The sequence below is a fragment of the Anabrus simplex genome, chromosome 12, assembly GCF_040414725.1.
Source record: "Anabrus simplex isolate iqAnaSimp1 chromosome 12, ASM4041472v1, whole genome shotgun sequence".
Taxonomy (NCBI): Eukaryota; Metazoa; Arthropoda; class Insecta; order Orthoptera; family Tettigoniidae; genus Anabrus; species Anabrus simplex.
The window spans coordinates 64170095-64190387 of NC_090276.1; the positions used below are offsets into that span (position 1 = coordinate 64170095).

The 20293-nt window shown below is 37.7% G+C and overlaps 1 protein-coding gene across 7 annotated transcripts in view; it reads left to right on the forward strand.

Moving 5' to 3' along the window:
- Positions 1-20293, forward strand: part of Not1 (CCR4-NOT transcription complex subunit 1) — a 403150-nt gene that overhangs the window by 307638 nt on the left and 75219 nt on the right. For all 7 annotated transcript variants that reach the window (XM_067156230.2, XM_067156231.2, XM_067156233.2 and 4 more), the window contains exon 30: positions 12791-12902. In XM_067156230.2, coding sequence (XP_067012331.2) covers positions 12791-12902 — 112 coding nt within the window. The remainder of the gene's footprint in view (positions 1-12790; positions 12903-20293) is intronic.

Genomic DNA, 20293 nt, shown 5'->3' on the forward strand with positions numbered 1-20293 from the left:
TTTTATTTTTTTCCCACTAATTACTGTATTAGACCCCTTCGCATAATAGACCTATCTGGCCTTCAATGACAAGGAAAATTAAAAAGTTAAATTCTTGCATATAAGACACATCCAATATGATTTGTCACAAAAGAACAAAGATTCCACTTCATAACAATATTTCAGTGCTACGATAATAGCGCAGAATCACATTTTAATGTTAACCCATTGGAGTCAAAAGATGGGCAGCGCCTCTCCACGACTCCTCACTGTCATTATTTCGAAAGATGGCTGCACCCATCCAGCATTTTGAACATTGTATTTCTTATTTCTATCAAAAGATAGAACTGAATTGTTACTTCCTATGAGTAAATTCAATTTCCTTGCTTGAAATTGATTGTGTTCCGTCAATAATTTAATTTTTGTGAATGCATTTTTGAAGAGGTGGCAGCGGTCTAGTTTAGGTTTACATCGTGGCAGTGGTGGCACTCGGGCGTAATCGAGATGAAATGTTCGTGGAATGTGAGGAATTTGCAGATTGGGTGAAAGAAATGTTGAGTGCAGTTAATGACGAGGAATCTGGAGTTGTTGATTTGGATGAAGGTACGAGTAGTTAAGGAGATGATATGTTTGTGAATGAAGAGGACAGCTGCCTACAGAAGACGTGGAGAGTGGTAAAGTAGAATGGACAAGATTTATAAACACCTCGATAAAAGAAGTAATAGCGGTTTGCTGGAAGACGAGTGCGAGAGTAAGAGGAAAAGACACCCTGGTGGAATTGAAAGAGTAAGATCCTCAGTAAAGGAAAGGAACATAGCACTGGTTGCAGCAGATAGAGATAAATCCAAGCCACAGCAGGCGTGGCATGACCAGAGACCTCGAGCAAGTTTACCGGGACGAGAAACTGAGAGTTAAAAGAGTAGTAGAAGAGAAGAAGGAAAAGTGCTGGGAGAAATCTGCTCAAAAACTGGAGGAGGGAGACAACAGAGGCAGTATGAAGCTATTGTTCAGAGTGATCGAAAACAAAAGGAATTCAGTTGAAACCATCATAGCAATTAAGGATCCCAACGGAAACCTGGCTGGGAGAGAAGAGGACACCAGAGACGTTCTGAAGAATCATTTTGATCACGTACTGCACAGGACAAAAGCAGATCAGAGAACAAAAGAACCAACTGTTGAAACCTACACAGAGGAGCCTCCTTTCTCATGTGCAATAACAGAAGCAGCCTTTAACCATTAAGGTTCAGTCTAAAAATGCGAATGTCCGATTGATTGAACGTTCCGGAAAAAAACTTTCCAAGTTATTCATTTGTTAATGTATAATACATGTTTTGGACTAGTATTGGATTAAATAAAACTACATACAGTGAAACCTCAATTATCCATTCCTGGAAACTACGTTTTCCTGGAATATGCGTTCAAATTACGTGGTCCCGTGAGCATCGTAATTAAATCACGTTGTAAAAATCCCGCATTATCCGTTCCTCGAATAAACGATTTCCCGGATCAACCGTCCAGAAATTCCAGTCCCATCAGCGCTAAATCCTCGATCAATCGTTTTTTTTAATAAACTGTATCTCACGAAAGGATGGCTATGGCATATGTATGGATCTTGGCGTTTACGCCCCGTCATTGCGATAATTAGAGCAAGTAATGTATCGGTACTGGAAAAGCGATCGGTGGTGAACTTGCATAACGGACCATCTTAGCATCGCATTCGGAGGTATTGTTTAGAGAATCTCGGAAAATCATAGAGCAGAGAGTGGCCACAAGAATTGTAAGGAGACACGGCGCATTTCGACAGCTCTGCTTGAAGACGGAACGAGTTTCGTCAAATGTTCGCACTTATAAAACGTCCACATTATGCCCATGGTTAGATGTTTATATTTTTAAATTTTTTCGATCGTACTACCGAGCAGGCAGGAATCGAAACTGCTCCTTAACACAAATTTAGTATTTTAATATTATCGTACGCGATTATGTTAGCGAGACCAGAACAGATGTTGCACCTTACATTAAAAAAGAAAGCCATGGGAGGTCTTGGGATTGCCTATTACTGTTTAGGTCCTAATGTAAGCCTGAGAATTTTAAGTTTTCGTGTTAAAATACCAAAAACCGCAGTCGTTTTATTGGCGCACGTTACCGGTACATTTAAATGATTTGTATAATTTCCAACTTGTAGTGAAATGTGCAGCGAGCGCGCTTTCCAGATTACCTCAAGGTCAAAAATAACCTAATTTCTGAAGTTTTGATGATATTTATTTTATCTTTCCAATTTGATTGGATTAGTGACGGGCAGAATTAAATATAATGCATTCGAGAACTTTTGAGAATCGATACTTACTTTCGAAACCATGTTTTCGAGTTCAACATAACCTTCAAAAGTCGATGTAGAACTAATTTACGCGGTAACGGTACAAGATTTCCAGAAACTGACTACGAACAGTATACCGGAGACCAAATTACAATGAAAGATTAAGAAAAGAAGGGATTTCGCAATCATGTTGGACGCTTTTGTATCTAATATGCTTTATTTTATTAGATGAGAGAATTAAAAACTATTTGTGGTCGATTGTCGTTGCTTGGCGTTATTAGATTTTTCAAAGAGTTTGGCTAATCAAAGTCGCTGAACTGAAAGAAGTTTTCACGGGAAACTGACGAAGATTCCCCTGTAAAATTGAACATAAAGTATCGACATTTTGAACTCGCGTACGGGTAATTAATGCAGTTTCGCGGTCTAACATGCCTGCCTCTCATACAGAGGGCCCGGGTTCGATTCCGACCAGGTCAGGCAGTTTTACCTGGATGTAAGTCTGGTTCCAGGTCCACTCAGCCTTAGTGATTACCTTTAATTGAGGAGCTATCTAATGGTGAGATGGCGACCCCAATCTAGAGAGCCAGGAATATCGGCAGAGAGGATTCGTCACACTGACCATGCGTCACCTCGTAATCTGCAGGCCTTCCGGCTGAGCAGCGGTCGCTTGGCAGGCAAAGTCCCATTGGGGCTGTAGTCTGGTTTGGTTTAGGAGTTTTTGTAAGATTATAATTATACATATCTCATTTTGGTGATGTTTAGCCAAATTGTTGATGGTTTTCATTCATTCCCGGATTTTCCATTTTCCCGCGTTGTACGTTTTATTTTCATGGTCCCTCGAAAAACGGAGAATTGAGGTTCCACTGTACAAGTTTAGTTGAGGAACTTGTTTCCGAGTGGCTTTGTGGCCAAGCGGCAATTCAGCTCCCTCGGGCGGGTAACGAACCCCTCACTCTTTTACTGAAAAAAAAAAAAAAGGAACGCAACTGTTCCGTATTCAGAAAGATTAGTACTAGTCAAGGTGGTAAATGGAAAAAAAGACCAGATACATTTGTAAACAATATAAGAAGGTTGTACACCCTTTGTGCCTCCCTAAGCACATTTGCTAGAACACATCAGCTGAAGTTATCTGCAAAAGTGATAGTGTTCTCCAGTTTCATGAACATTTTAATGATTTTAAGTACACCATCATACAAGTGTATGCTCCACAGACAGGCTGCAGTGAGGAAGACAAAGAGAAATTTCGGCAAGACCTGGAAGATACTGTTAATGAGGAAAATGTTATTATTATTGGAGATCTAAATGCGCAAGTTGGGGTAGACAGACTTGGGTACGAGAACATCATTAGTCCACATGGATTTGGACAAAGGAACCCAGAAGGAGAACAACTATTAGATCTGTGCAGAAGAAATGATCTTATAATCAAAAATACATTCTTCAAAAAAAGAGACAGTCACAGAATAACAAGGTACAGTTGGGATGGCCAGTATAGAACATTGATTGACTACGTAATCACAAATAAAGATGGTGGCAGGTACATCACAGATGTAAAGGTCATCCCTAGTGAAAGCATGGACAGTGACCACAGATTGTTGGTAGTAGACTTCAAACATAAGGCAAATGAAACGCAGAAACTTATTACGAAAAAACCAAAGGTTAAAACTTGGAAGTTGCAAGAAGTCCAAATAAAGGAAGAATACAAACTAAGGATTCAACAGAGTTTGCCAAAGTGTGAAGTAACCAGCGTTGTGATAGTACATATATCACACCCCAGAATTATATGTAGAAGTTAGAGATATGTCAGTATTCGATTTATTATTATTATTATTATTATTTCATTTGTATATTTTGCCATTTATATTGGTAAACTGGAAGATATCCACATATGTAGGTATGAGTAATTTGTTTTGCACGAGTGGGAAAACATTGCTTTAATAACTCTGGTAATTTGAATGAGTCATATGGCTACCCCAGTGTTTGTTGTGATGTACTTGTGTCGGGAAATTCATGAGTCATGTATATATCCCAGCCTGATGAGATGAGCTTGTTGTTGTATTAGGAAAATTTGGTGACTCATGGAATATACCCCAGAGTTTGTTAGTGTCTTGGGAGGAAGAAGTACTTCAGGGCTTGGTCTTGACTTGAGATCACTCATGATTGGTGGGCAAGCACCAATCCAGACGTATCATCTGAGAGGAGGGGGATGTTGATGTCTATAAAAGGTTGATGATACGGCGGCAACCAAAAACATTGTAAAGGAACATTGTAAGGGTGATTGTAAAGGTGAAGGTAAAGGAACGAGAAGGAAGATAACTACAACTACAACTGACGTACTGTACGGGAAGGAAGTGGTGCTGATACACGGTACTGGAATGACATGGCTGCAATGGACTGGACTTCAAACGTTCGTGGAGCGTAGTCTTGTTATGTTCGTGGAAAGTGGCTGATTGTGGAGAGTGCTTGCGCATTAAGTATTGTAGCACTTGTGGCGGCCTAGCATTATATGTTGGTGAAAGCTATCTCAGACTTTCCATAAATTTATATGTTGAGGATCGACAGACGTGTGTATATATCTTTACAACAAGTGTTAAAATACGTGAACACAGTAGTACAAGGTACAGTATCTGTGTGATGTGATAACTGCCGATTATGAGAATCGGTAAGTCAAATTGATATAGAGACAGTGAAGGGTATTTATCTTCATACATGTACATTGTTCATCGGACTATCTACAAATGGTAGCTTAGTTCTCGCTTTCGTTTTCCCACGATTTTCATTATTGTTGTTGTTGTTGTTGTAGTAAATATGGAGTCTTCCAGCAATATTTTATGTGTGTATTATATGTATAATGTTGTATGTTGATGAGGTGCTCATGCACGGAAATTGTTAAGAATATAGTTAGCTATTTTAGAATCAGTGTTATTGATGAACCTAGGTGCAGTTCCTACCTAATTAGTCGTTTTCAGGAGGTTAGGTAAGGCCTGCAGCAGATGTACCAGTACGCAGCATTATGTACACGCCCTGGGATATAAAGTTTATCATGCTCTTATCTAAATTCAAGGGATCCATTCTGGTGAACTCTGGCGCCCATACTACGGACATTTCGGTTAATTATGCTTATTAATTTTATTAAGTTTTTGAGTAATTTTATTTATATATATTTTTATTCATGATTTTATTTATTATTATCATCAAAAAGGTTACAGTGTTAATGAAGAATGGAAGGCCTTCAAAGACACCTTTGTGGGAGAAGCCAAAAACCTATGTGGAGTTACAAGTTCTATCAAAAGAAAAAAGGAGACACCGCGGTGGAATGATAGAGTGAAAACAGCGGTGAAAGAAAGAAACCAAATAAAGAAGGCACTGGATAAGAAAAAACAAAAACAGGGACAAGAACAAAATGAACAAGAAATACAAAGACTTCAAGGAGTATACAGGAACAAGAAACTTGCTGTAAAGAACATTGTAAGGGAAGAAAAAGAGAAGAAATGGAATGAGTTTGCAGACAAACTGGAAGAGGACAGTAGAGGAAATATGAAATTGCTATACAGAGTAGTGAAAAACAAGCGAAGAGATCAAGAGACGATAAAAGCAATAGAACGTGATGATGGAACTCTGGCACAAGAAGAGGGAGAAATTAAACAAGAACTCAAGATCTATTTTGAAAAGCTGCTGAATGGAGATACAGAAAACATAACAACGGATAGAGGAGAGCCAAGTCGAGGAACCACAACTGAACCACCAATTACATGGCTTGAGGTTGAAAATGCGCTCAAGAGCATGAAGAAAGGAAAGGCAGTGGCCATAGATGAACTAAGTGCAGATATGCTGAAAGCAGCGGGAGTTCCAGGAATCCAATGGCTCTATAGACTGCTCAACAAGATATGGGAGGAAAATACTATTCCTGAGGACTGGAAGATGGACATCATTGTACCTCTGTTCAAGAAAGGAAGCCGACGAAAATGTACTAATTACCGTGGTATCACACTACTGTCTCATGTCCTGAAAATATTGAAAAAAATAATAGAGACCAGAATCAGAGATATTGTTGAACCAATTTTGGAAGAAGAGCAGTATGGTTTCAGACCAGGAAGGTCAACTACAGACCTTATATTTGCAATTAGGATGCTAATGGAAAAATACTGGGAGAAGAACAAGCCTTTATTTCTAATATTTTTGGACATTGAGAAAGTATACGATAGTTATTATTTATTTAACGTATGATGTACACAGAAAGATTATATAAATAAGTATGCAATATATACAAATAGAAGCCTATAGTTCCAAATCAAGTCCATTGATCCATTTTAAGGCCTCCTCAGTTGCGTTATGAATGTCCTCCAAAGGACCTTGAAATGCTCTCTGTGGACACTCGACAATTACATGGTGGATGGTCTGTGAGGTAGCTCCACAATCACACCCAGGAGACTTCTGCCAGCCCCATTTGTAAAGAGTATAGCCGCATCTTCCTTGATTGACTAATCCTGTTTAGAGTCCTCCATTGACGTCTGGGTAGATGGAATCCGGGAGTTTGAACATGAGGTAGGGTCACAAGATGTTGATTGGGAACAGAAGACTGTTGCCATTGATGTAACCAGGCGTTCGTGATGGAGAACCCAGATTCTTCCAGTGTAAGTGCAGCGCGCCAGGATGGAGATCTAGACTTAAGTCGTGGAGGGGCAAATTGATTAATATCTTGATGAACAGGGAGATTGGAGTCCTGGCTGATCTTCTTCCACAATTTTAGAAGAGCTTCAGACCTTCTTAAGCAAGGCGGTGGAATATTGCTGAGTGTAGGCAGCCAGGCCACGTTTGTAGAGCGAATGCAACCAGTTATAATGCGCATTGCTTGATTTAGTTGAGCATCAATCTTCGCAGTATGAGCACGATAGTGTACCAAGGGAAAGAATTTGGCAATGCATGAAAGAACTTCAAGTGCGAGACAGCCTCATAGACAAAGTGAAAATGTTGTATAGTGGGAACAGAAGCTGTATTCAAGTAGGATGTGGTTTGTCGGACTGGTTTGAAACAGAGAGAGGAGTGCACAGGGCAGCTCGTTGTCACCACTTCTATTTATTATTGTAATGGATGTAGTAATGGAATCTATTAAAAGGAAAGAACATGGAGTTATCAAAGCCTTCACATTTGCAGATGATGTTGCAATCTGGAGTGACTCAGAAGAGGAATTGGGAGAGAGCATACAAAGCTGGAATGAGGAGTTTGAGAAATATGGTTTAAACATCAGCAAGACCAAGACGGTGGTGATGAAAGTGTATGGGGAAGAAGCAGAACCAATAGTCATGTTAAATGAAGCTCAACTGGACAGCGTTCCAGTTTTCAAATACTTGGGTAGCGTTATATCAAATGACAACATAGCAAAACATGAGGTGAACAATCGAATCAATAAGGCAACACAATTTTACCACCAGGTAAGACACCTGCTGTGGGTTGAGCAAATACCCATGAAAACAAAAATGACATTGTACAAGTCCTATTATACACCAATTCTTACATACAGTCTCGAAACCACAACACTGACCAATAGAGATAATTCCAAACTTCATTCAGCTGAAACGAAATTCCTACGCACTATGATCCAGAAAACCAGGAATGACAAGATTAGGAATGAGAAAATTAGAGAAGAAGTAGGAATAGATGATTCTCTCCTCAATAAGATTCAGATATCAAGACTGAAGTGGTTTGGTCACATGAAGAGGATGCCAGTAAACAGAACTGCAAGGAAGGAATTTGACAGAAAGGTGGAAGGAAGACGACCCGTGGGAAGGCCACGAAGGAAATGGATAGATTTAGTTAAGAACGTTGTACTGCTGAGAGGTCATGATAGGGACAAGTTGGTGGAGGAAGAATGGTACAAGGACAGGATGAGATGGAGGAAGCTCATATACCACACCCGGGAAACTGGAGATGGTTTAGGATGATGATGATATCATAAACATGTGTAAATATTAGTAAATAGTTTCTTGTATCATATTTTTAAGTCAAAAAGTGAATTTTTTTAGTGTTAAGTTTGTGTGAAATAGACATTAGTAATCATTTTTTACTTACAAAGAACCAGGAACTGCAGCATTTGCATATAATGTAAGATTAGAAAATTTCACGTTAATGTAATAATAATAATAATATATTGTAACTGTAATATTATACATATGGCTCAATTTTTTATATGTGGCATAGGAAATACAACCTCTCTAAAGTAATGCAATTTTTGATAGTAAAAATGTTTTTTAACGTTTTCTGACCATGAAATACTTTTTTTTTTTTTTCAAAGAAAAGAAATATTTTTTTGAATTATCACTTCATAAAATAAAGGTGCATCAATTTACATCAATAAAATGCCCGAAGCATTACCTTCAAAACAAAAAAAAATGCCCATCCAGTTTACATAAATTGAACAGAAGTTATTATGAATAATTTTCTGCATGGTAAGAAGTGCTCATTAGGCCTTGGCGGTATAGGACATGGACACAGCGTACGAGGCTGGCGGTCAAAGGGTTAAGAAGATTCTGCAAGGGGAAATCCCCAGGAATCGAAGTCAATATGGGAGTCCAGGGTTTACAGTGGCTAAACAGAGTGCTCAGTGCAGTTTGGAGACAGCAGTGTTCTCCCTAGGACCTTTTTAATGTGCGCACCACCCTGCTGTTTTTACAGACCACCCGGCCAGCATAACCTAGATACTTGCTGTTATGCTAGTTACATTATATTAATACATATTGGGGTCATTGGGTTCTCTGAATTAAAATGTAAATATTGTTGTTAACTTTTATCAGCATAATTGCATCAATTACATCAGAGTTATATGTAACTTGACTATCGCATATGAGCATTCGATGATTCCGCATGAAGTTGCAAGCGCGTATGACACCCCACAGCATCTGAGTGGTATGCCCAGTGTTACGTGATAATGAACGAGCGGTAGAACACTGAAAGTTCAAAATACCGTTATGTCTTTTTCGTGATAATAATACTAATATAGTTCAATTTTGCAGTTAATACTTACCTGTCTGATATTGTTTACACCTTGAGGTATCATATTTTTTAAAATGTAGTAGTCTCCACCTGGCTGACAAAAATTTCTGGGGAGAACACTACCTGCTGAGCAGAGCAAGGGTGTCATTATCCCCCTGTTTAAGAAAGGAAATTGCTGAAAATGCTCCTACTACCAGGGAATAACACTCCTTTCTCATGGGCTTAAGATTCTTGAGAAAATCTCAGAGAGCAGTTTGTGAGTTATCTTCGAGCCACAGCTAGAAGAAGAACAGTACGGCTTCAGACCTAACAGGTCCACAACAGTCCTCAGTGTCCATAAGTTAATGGAGAAATATTGGGGAAAAGGCAAAGATCTGTTTATGGTTTTCCTTGATATTGAAATGCATATGACAACATTGTAAGAGAGAATATATGGGAAGGCCTGAGGAAAAGGAATGTGCCGGAGGGACTGGTGAGGCGAGTTCAGATGCTGTATGAGCATTGTACCAGCTGTGTGCGATTGGGTGACAAACATTCATCCTAGTTCCAGTTCAAAACTGGAATCCAGCAAGGCAGTGCACTATCCCCATTATCATCACCATGACGGATGACATAATGGAAAACATCAAGAAAACCTCTGGTGATCTAAATGCAATGGCTTTTGTTGACGACTTTATGATCTGGGGAGAAACTGAGGAACAGGTCCAGTCGAGACTCGGTGAATGGAAGGTAAAGTTCCAGGGGTTCAATCTCAAGATAAGCGAACCCAAAACAGTAGTGATAGCAATAAACAGAGAGAGGTGACTAGCTAGGAAGCCATCCACTAGAAAGTGTGGAAAGCTTTACATACCTCGGCAGTGTAATATATTGAGGTACACTAGCCACAAAGGAGGTGGCAAATAGAGTGTAAAAGAGCTCTCACTTGTAACAGCAAGTACGAACACTCCTCTGGGATCCTAAAGTACCAAGAAAATCAAAGCTGGTGATATTCATTCAGTACTTCATACCAGTCTTATCCTATGATATTGAAACTTGCACCCTCACTAAGGACTCATCAACACTGCAGGCATCCGAGATGAAGTTCCATAGGTCCACAATTCAAAAACCAAAACTGGACAAGTTAAGGAATGAGGTAGTTAGAAAGGAAACTGGGATTTTGACATAGTTAGATCGGGTCAGCCTGCCCAGAATGAGGTTGTTTGGGCATGTAATGAGGATGGAACCAACAAAGACAACTTATGCTAACTTGCAGAGACATGTGGCAGGAAGACCAAGAACTTACTGTTACATTGCAGATCAGGGAAGGACACTTGAGTATGTCATTAACAACAGAACATATCTCAATAAGACAGAATGGAAGAAGCTCGCCAACAGTACCCGGGAAACTGAAACTGTAAAATGATGATGATGCAACAGAGGTGAAGAAGTGAGTAATTTGGTCTTACTACGCAAGTTCTGCATTGTGTTTTGAGGATAAAGGGAGATTAAAGTACGAAAGCTAACTCAAGGTATTTTATGGAAACCTTGTAAGATATGCTTTTAATGTTGCCATTAAGTTGACAGATGATCTTTAATGAGCTGTCCATTAACAGTGTGTGTACATCCTGATTTCAAGTCTGGTCTCATTAAATCCATGTAAGGCCATTCGTTTCAATTGCGGTGCAGAATCCTTATTCTTTCTGATAATTACTGGGTCATCAGAACGCATGAGATTTCAAAACCGCTGCTAGGAAAAACCCGTATTTGGTTGCTACAATTTCTTCAGAAAGCTCATTGAGAATGTGGTCTGTTGCTAAATTATATAGAGAAAGTGAAAGGGGTGAACCTTGCATTACACTTTTCAATAATTTTATGGGCTTTGTTGTTGAATGATTAACGTCGATTTGTATCTCATTTCCTTCTTGTAATGATAAAATAAGGGCAGTTAATTTGGAAGGAACTGTGGAGTTTTCCAAAGGTGTGGTTTTTTTTTTTTTTTTTTTTTTTTTTTTTTTTTTTTTTTTTTTTTTTTTTTTTAATGTTCATGGCCAGTGGCTTTACGTATATCAAGAAAGACTGCTGGTACATCCGACTTGGTTTCTTTGGCATTCTTTCAAATGGATTGTAATTATGCCATGTTTTGGTGAGTGCCTGGAGTATTGGTGAAACTGGTGTTCATGGAATGAGATGTCTTAATGCAATTTCCGATCAAGGCCTGGTTAATCCTTCTAATGACCGAACAGATGGTAGTAGGTTACCAGTTTTGAGAATCTCTATCGTCTCCTTATTTGTGTACGAGGACAGTCCATTCTTTTATGAGGCATCAGGGAAAAAATTATGTTTTCAATATTCTCTTAGCAATTAAAGCTACAACGCCCGTGCCGTGAGTCCTCTCCCACGACTCACATTAAAATGTGTTCAGTACCAGGTGATGTATCAACTGCAATCTTGTTAATAGCTGAACTTATTTCTTGCTTGTAATGATGGCTGGTTTAAGTTTCATCTAAGGCAATTTTTGGGATCAGTAATTGGGCTAGGATAGTGATTTCGTATGGTTGGGAAAATTTTCGTCAGGGCCTCGGATTGGAATTTTACATTGCGGTTTGTTGTTACGCAAGACGGTGCAAATTGCTTTCCTTGTTTGGTTATTGTAAAAACAATACGCTTTCGTTTTTGCCCTATCCCTCTTTGTTTGCCGTTCGGGATTTGTGGACTGTGTGAACACAAATACTTTAATATTACTTATCTAGACTCACAGAGCGCGCTGATGCTAAGCGGAATATTGAACACTTTCGCGCATCGCCATGTTGCGGGCGCTTCTGCTTCGAATGCATGGTTAGCACGTGGTAATGTTTACAGACCCTTGCATGTTTTCGATTTGAATCATGCCTGTTAGTGGATCTGGTTTGGTATGTATTATATGTGACGGAGTGATAATATATATTGTCAAATATTTTCAAGGAATGTGGGAGCTGATACATTACGTTAGTTAAATTGATCGGCAATATTAGGCCTAAAGTTAAGCATTACCTGTGGAATGGAAAGATATTCACGAGGGTGAATTCGTGTGCAGCCTTCATTTGTACAGACTGCCATCAGAAGGGATCTGGTATTTCTTTTCACATGTAAGTAGAAATTGATCTGTTAAAAAATAACTTTCATTTATCATAATCGAGAACTAAACAGGTTATAGGGTGGTTGATTCAGAGAACGCATGGACATGAAATTTAGAATATTTAGGCTTCCTTTTCCTTGTTTGCCTTTTTCCAGTTCATCGGGGATAATTGTTTAGAACTAAAAAGCTGTTCTGAAAAAGACTTCATATTTTTCATACAAACTGTGTAGCAGTATTGCAAATTTGATAAACCTGGGCCTAGAATCCGTAGTAGTTCGTATTTTCTAATAAGAAATATTATCTCATATACTGCAGGGAACAAAATATTGTAGATTATGTTAGATTAGTAATTTATACGTTTGTTTTGACAAATTTTGTCTCAAGGTATGATTATCCATAACAGTGAACTGTTGCAGGCTGATGTCACTAATCGAAATGTTGCGGACAAACCATGATCCTGCACTGTTAGTGGACCGTGCACAGGGAGGACCAACTGCCCATATCCACTCTGGTATTCTACAGGTCAGAGTAAGTAATGTTTTTAAAACTATATTTTATCTGTAGTTGGTCTCAATCTCCTCCTTCCTTTTCTTTATGTACATGCAACTCAGAAAACTAATTCAGTTTATTATATCTTTATTGTTACTCTGGAAGTACAGGGCCTAAGATTTTTAAGTAACTACAGAAACAGTTTTTTTTTTTTGCACCGACACTGGTAGGTCTTACGGCAACGATGGGACATGGAAGGGTTAGGAGTGGGAAGGAAGCGGCTGTTGCCTTAATTAAGGTACAGCCCCACCATTTGCCTGGTGTGAAAATGGGAAACCATAGAAAACCATTTTCAGGGCTGCCAACCGTGGGGTTCGAACCTAATATCTCCCGAATACTGGATACTGGCCCCACTTAAGCGAAACTGAGTTTAAGAACAGGATGAAATATTTTCACTTCCCTGCTACCAATCCTGTACTCTTGCATATATGACACACAGTATTTAACCTTAACTGTCCATGGCACAGTGATGGAGAGGAACTCATTCACATACTATGCAATTTCTTGGAAAAACGTCCTTTTATTCCTGCTGCATCTCTGGGCTTAAAGTCATTATTTTACTATATATTAGGTGCTGCTGATACATATTCCTTAGTATAATGGGTGGTCTGCCTGTTTCACTTTAGGAGCCTTCATTATGCTCAAAACTGCTACTTGCAACAACGTCTGATAAGTTGCAGGGGCTCAAGATAACTTGAAATCCAATTTACCGAAACACTCCTTGAGACTTACATGCAATGTTCAGAAAACAAACACCTTTAGCATGTAAATATTTTCTAGTCATGCATAGCAATGAATGAACTTGTGAATATTCTGGTTATATTTTGAGTGCGTTCTCACATAGAACGACAAGCAGCTGAGCTTTATGCTCAGCAATATCCAGACGTACCATCCAGATCGCAGTATATTCCATAATGTGGAGAAAAGACTACACCAGTATGGTATGCTTCTTGTGGCAACTTGTCTGTTGAAGACAGGTAAAGCAATCTCAAAGAAGTGAATATGGTGAGAAAAGCTGTTGCCTCACACACGGAGTAGAGGTATGGTACACACATTGGGAATAGATCATGTTTTATGTGCATATAATTAATTACTAAACATAATCTGCACCGACACCTGTTCAAATATTGCATAAGACCAATTTCATGTATTGAACTTACTATTAGTATTTACAATTCTTATATTTATTATCCACACCAATTCAATGCATAAAATGTTTACTGTCATAAAGGGACATTACAATACAAACGTTAATTGGTACATGTTTCGCTCGGTGTATCGAGCATCTTCAGCCATCTTTTATACCATTGTCTCAAGGTTAAGTCATTCATTAAGTTCTATTTACAATAAATTTGCATGTTAAAAATGTTTTACACAATAAAATGTCATCCCACACTTGAAGAGGAAACAAGAAAAATTGACAATTAAAATGTCTCATTAATGGACTAGATGTTTATTACATTGTCATGATCCTAAGGACTCAGCAGGCTGAGGATTATGGGTTCGGATTTTCGGGAGCTTGATCTTAAAATAACAAGATTACCTTTTCACACTGACACTCTTCCCTTTACCTGTATTGAGTAGAAAGACGTATATTACATGTATACATATACACAATTAAGACCCGGTTTCATCAACGTGGGTTAAATATACTCTAACCCTGGGTTTGTTAACTTAGGGTTAATATTTTAACTCGTTCTTACAAGTCACGCGTTTCACAAAGCTATTTCGGTAGAGGGTTAACTAACACCACGTTAAACCTTGCAGAAACAGCTGCCCTAATAATCAAGGAGGCAGTGACTAAAAATCAGAGATAATGAACACACTTCTTGCGTGGTTCTTTTGTTCGTTTCTTGAGCGGTATTTCGTTTTCTTCCTCAGGTCGGTGGTAGATATTATTCTTTCGTGATCTTGAACGAAAAATGGAAGAAGTGCAGAAGAGAAATAGTGGCACGAATTTTTCTGCTTTAGAAAAGTCATTAATTATTGAATTAGCCACTGAGTACCGAAGTATTATAAATGCAAGAAGATTGGCGGTATAAAATTAAAAGAAAAAGAAGATGCCTGGGAAAAAATAACAGGGGAATTTAATAATATTGCCCACGTTACAGTGCGATCTAAGAAACAACTAAAACAGTTCTATAAAAATTTTAGCTTCTCTGTGCCAAGAGTTGTGTTTTGAAAGTTGGCACACCTTCACAGCAATAACACACACGAAAGTAAATATACAGTTTAATTTCAAAGTTCATTTCTGTATAACGACTACGTAATACACAGTATAATGTTCATAAGTGTTGTATTATTGAAGTGGTGGTATGCAGTTGCATTCCTATATGCCACTGCAGTGCTGTCGTTATCAATGTGTAAGAATGATGCCATTCTCAATTCCAACGTTCTGTTCCTTCTCCTTCCTATGAGATATTGATGCAGGGTCAAGTCCTGTGGGGGAAGTTCATCTCGGGTCTCCACAGCAATATTGTGTAATACCGCTGTTGCTACTATTACGGTCAATGTAGTTTCTAGTTTAGTTCGCAAGCCCAACTTTGTTTCGATCAGCTGTGTATTCTAACCTCTCACGAACTTCATCGACAAATTTACTGACGACTGTTTTTTAAGTCTATTTCTTCAGAAATTGTTCCTCAGATATTTTTTCAAAGTCTTTCCTTCTTATTATAGGGCTATTTATGTTAGGAACACCGTTTAACAAATCTAAATAAAGCAACTCTGCATCAAATGCTTGATTTACGCGGCTCACTGTTACGTACATAACCTACAAGTTCTGAACTATTCTGTCTCACAACCACACGCATTACTCTTATGAAGCTAGGCAGTTGTTTCCCTCTCATGGCGCTCAGCCCTCGGACATGTTGCTTTCATGGCGGTCCAACAGATTCTCCCTTGTGGCGCTAGGACACAAACACACAAGCTGCTACAACGGTGGTCAGTCAGATTCTCTCCCTTTGTCGAAATGTCCTTTCCTATAACTTACGTTCCGACGTTTTTCGAAACTTTTCCCTCTCTACTCCCGTAGAAAAAGACATTTTTAAATCTGAATTTAAAACACTATAACTCCTTGCCACTGTGACATGATCATATTAACTTGATATCAGTATTCAGTATCCTTAGTCTCAGAGGTCACGGATTTGAGACTCGCTCAATTCTGTTCGCTCGACACTGAGACATGAAAGGGCGCGTCGCCACACGTGGTTCGTGACAACATAATATTGATAAAATATCGTCACTACTTAAAAAGTAAACAAGAGAATTTGACAATTGAAATGTATCATTAATGGACTAGACGTTAATAACATAATATCGATGTCCAAGTCATAGTATATATGCCAAATAAATTGGAAGATTTGGCCAATTCTTGTTAGATTCTTGAATTTTCCAAACACTGTTAGCGTATTTATCAAAGTTTCAGTGTTCATACGAAAATAGTAAAGGTTAAAAGGTTAAATTTGCGGCATTTTTCTGTTGTGTTTTCGTTAGTTGAGATCTACGCCATTATTAAGGGATGGTTCATTGGATGTTTATACTCTGTTGTATGCATCATACTTGCAGTCATCAGAATCTTCAACTAATTTGAGTCAGCCTGTATTTACTGGTCAGTTTGTTATTAAGCTTGGTTTAAAGGGATGTCAGTATTATTACATAGACGAGATGTGTTGTATACTACAACGTTCAGGATGAATGTGTCTGTAACAAAAGATTATTATGATTGTATTAGTTTGTAAATGTTATTACAAGTACATTGAAGCTGGAATATCACTTATCCCTTTGTTTCATGCTTTTTTGTTTAGTTGTGCTTTCTGCAGTACTAAGACTATTTGTCGTCATGTTTTTACTTCTAGTGTTATATGAATGAGGCGGGTGTGGTGGAGGGCGAGTAGGTGGAGAAGGAGAAAGGGCTATGGGTGGAGCATTGAGGATTGCAAGTGACTAATCTCATGTTTTAATCCATATTGAAATCTGTTATTTGCAATAACAAAGTTTTATTATAATCCACCTGTTACATTATAATGTTATTACATTAAAAATATCTTCATTTATTAAAAAGTTATTTGTGAGACATCTATCGCTCCCTTACTGAGCATCATCAGCCAAATCTGAATCTCAAAGAATGGTAACTATTAAACCATTTTTTCACAAATTTAAACTTACTACATTAGAATTGTGGTAGAATGAGTTGTTCTAAAATACCTAAAACAAGTAGCATGTCACATCTTAGAAAGACGTGAAATTTAATCTTAATAACTAAATTTGAAAATTCCTTTGTAAAGAGATCTGTCTGGTAAAAAGTGTTATATCGCTTAAAGATAAGAATCTATAGCGATTCAAAAGTCTTGTCGATATTCATAATCGAACTTGTGACAGGATGAATATTGGTCTTTGTGACCCCACGTCGTGCATACTAGCAGACATATACATGGGCCATTTGGAGCAAAACAAAATAAAAACAAACATAACATCTCTGTCATAGTAAAAAAAAAAAAAAAAAAAAAAAAAAGTGAAAAATTCCTAAATTTCTTAAATAATATTGACCCAAATGTAAAATATACAAAAGGAGACGAAACCAACAACTCAGTAAACTTCCTGGATATTAATGTAACACGAATAGGAGATAGGTGTGAATTTCAAATATTGAGAAAACCATCATACGCTCCTTTAACGATAAAAAATGATTCACTCCATCCAAAATCACATAAGCAGGCGGCTTTTTTCAGTTTAATTTATAGAGCCTTCAAAACCCCCCTTTCAGATAGTAACGTAAGAAAGGAGCTTGAACTTATAAAAGATCTGGCCTCAATTAATGGATACAAAAATATGATCAATTTGTATTGAATAACAACTACTTCTCCTTCAGTAACAAGATCTATCACCAATTAAGCTTAGCTATGGGGGGCGCCAGCTCAGGATTATTAGCCGACATTTATATGGATAACTTGGAAGAATCTAAAATTAAACCAAATATAGAAGGGCTATGCTTTTGGTTGAAATATGTAGACACGTTTGTGATAATAGACCACCGGAAAAATAACAGTACAAAAATTCTAGAATTTCTAACCAAGGTAGATTAGTTGCATAAAATTCACCAAAGAGGGTGAAAACAATGGTTCATTAAATTTCCTGGATATAAGTGTAACTCGTGCAGATTTTTGGATTTGACTAACCGACACACACCCTGATTACAATAAAAAATTATTCCCTTCATCCGAAATCCCATAAACAAGCTTCCTTTTTCAACTTAGTATATAGAGCTTTCAAAATACCTTCATCACCAGGTAACTTTAAGAAAGAACCTAGATTTATAAAAGAACTAGCATTAATTAATGGTTACAAAATAGGGACAATCAGTCCCATCATTAACAAAGTAAAACTTAAACTGGCCCTCTAATCTTACTGCAGAGAAGACTAAAAAATCAAGGTATGGTACTTTCACATACACTAGTCCTGTGATTCACCATATTACAAGCTTCCTGAAAAAACGAGATCTACAAATAGTTTTCTGGACAAATACTAATATAAATATGTTTTTTAATCATAATACAGTTAATGTAAATAAAGATGAATATCAAGGGTCCCGAATTTATAGATTAACATGCACACAGTGTAATTTCTCATGTATTGGCCAGACTTGGTGCAGCTTTATCACAAGATATATGGAACACTTAAGCGCATTGAAGCATAATAAGTAGGTATTCCGCAATGGCTAACCACATGAAGGAGACCGGCCATCAATTTAGCACAATAGATGAGGACCTCACGGTAATAAAAGGAATTGGGAAAGGAAAGTTAATAACTGAATACAAAAACATTTATATTTATTTAGAACAGCATTTCAATAAGGAAGGAAACCTAAATGATGCAATCGAAATAAAAAGTCCATTAATAGAACAATTGCCAAAATTACGACAAGCTTTTAAATCAGATAACAGTACAATTTCAAAAATTTTCAACCATAAACTTTCCAATACGTCAACAAATATAACTACCACCACAATTCCTTCCCCAACGTCCCCTACTTGCCCTCCTTACGTCTCACACCAATGCCCAACACTTCGCCCATAGCCTCTTCTCCTTCCCCTCCACAAGCTAAGCTAGTAGTCAACATCCGGCCTACGATTCCCTCCCCTGCGCCCTCTATTTGCCCTCCTCACGTTACGCCAATGCTCAGTGCTCTGCTCATAGCCCTTTCTCCTTCACCTACTCGCCCTCCACCACACCCGCCTCATTCATATAACACTAGGAGTAAAAACACGACGACAAATAGTCTTACTGCTGCAACAAGCCCAACTAAACAAAAAAAGCGTAAAACAAAGGGATAAGTGATATTCCAGCTTCAATGTACTCATAATAACATTTATAAACTAATACAATCATAATAATCTTTTGTTATAGACACATTCATCCTTAACGATGCAGTATACAACACATCACGTCTATGAAATAATTTTGACGTCCCTTTAAACCAAACTTAATAACAAACTGACCAGTAAATACAGGCTGACTCAAATCATCCATCCCTTAATAATGGCGTAGATCTCAACTAACGAAAACACAACAGAAAAATACCGCAAGTTTAACCTTTTAACTTTAACTATTTTCATATGAACATTGAAACTTTGATAAATATACTAACAGTGTTTGGAAAATTCAAGAATCTAACAAGAATTAGCCAGATCTTCCAATTTAACTGGCATATTTACTATGACTTGGACATCAATATTATGTTATTAACGTCTAGTCCATTAATGATACATTTTAATTGTCAAATTCTCTTGTATACTTTTTAAGTAGTGACGACATTTTATCAATATTATGTAATAAACATGTAGTCCATTAATGAGACATTTTATTGTTTAAAACATTTTTAACGTGCAAATTTATTGTAAATAGGACTTAATGAATGACTTAACCTTGAGACAGTCGTATAAAAGATGGCTGAAGATGCTCAATACACTGAGCGAAACATGTACCAATTAATGTTTGTATAGTAATGTCCCTTTAGGACAACAAACATTTTATGTATTGAATTGGTGTGGATAATAAGTACAAGAATTGTAAATACCTGTTCAAATGACACACAACTCTGCGCCTGTATCTGGCTGACACCATACCTGTCATGAGGCTTTCTTTTGAGTAGATCAGTGAACAAGTGAGTAGTGTATACCTGAGCATACTTACATTGTTATTTAAATGATGTGAATTTGCGTAGTTAATGTCTCGTTTTGTTTTAGTTTACCAGGTACGTACAAGATAACTCGATTTAACCCCAGTGGATATTTTTTTACTAGTCTATTTGAGTTGTCAAATTTATGTAACATAATTGCAAACAAGGCTAGCAAGACTTCTTAATAGTAAAGGAT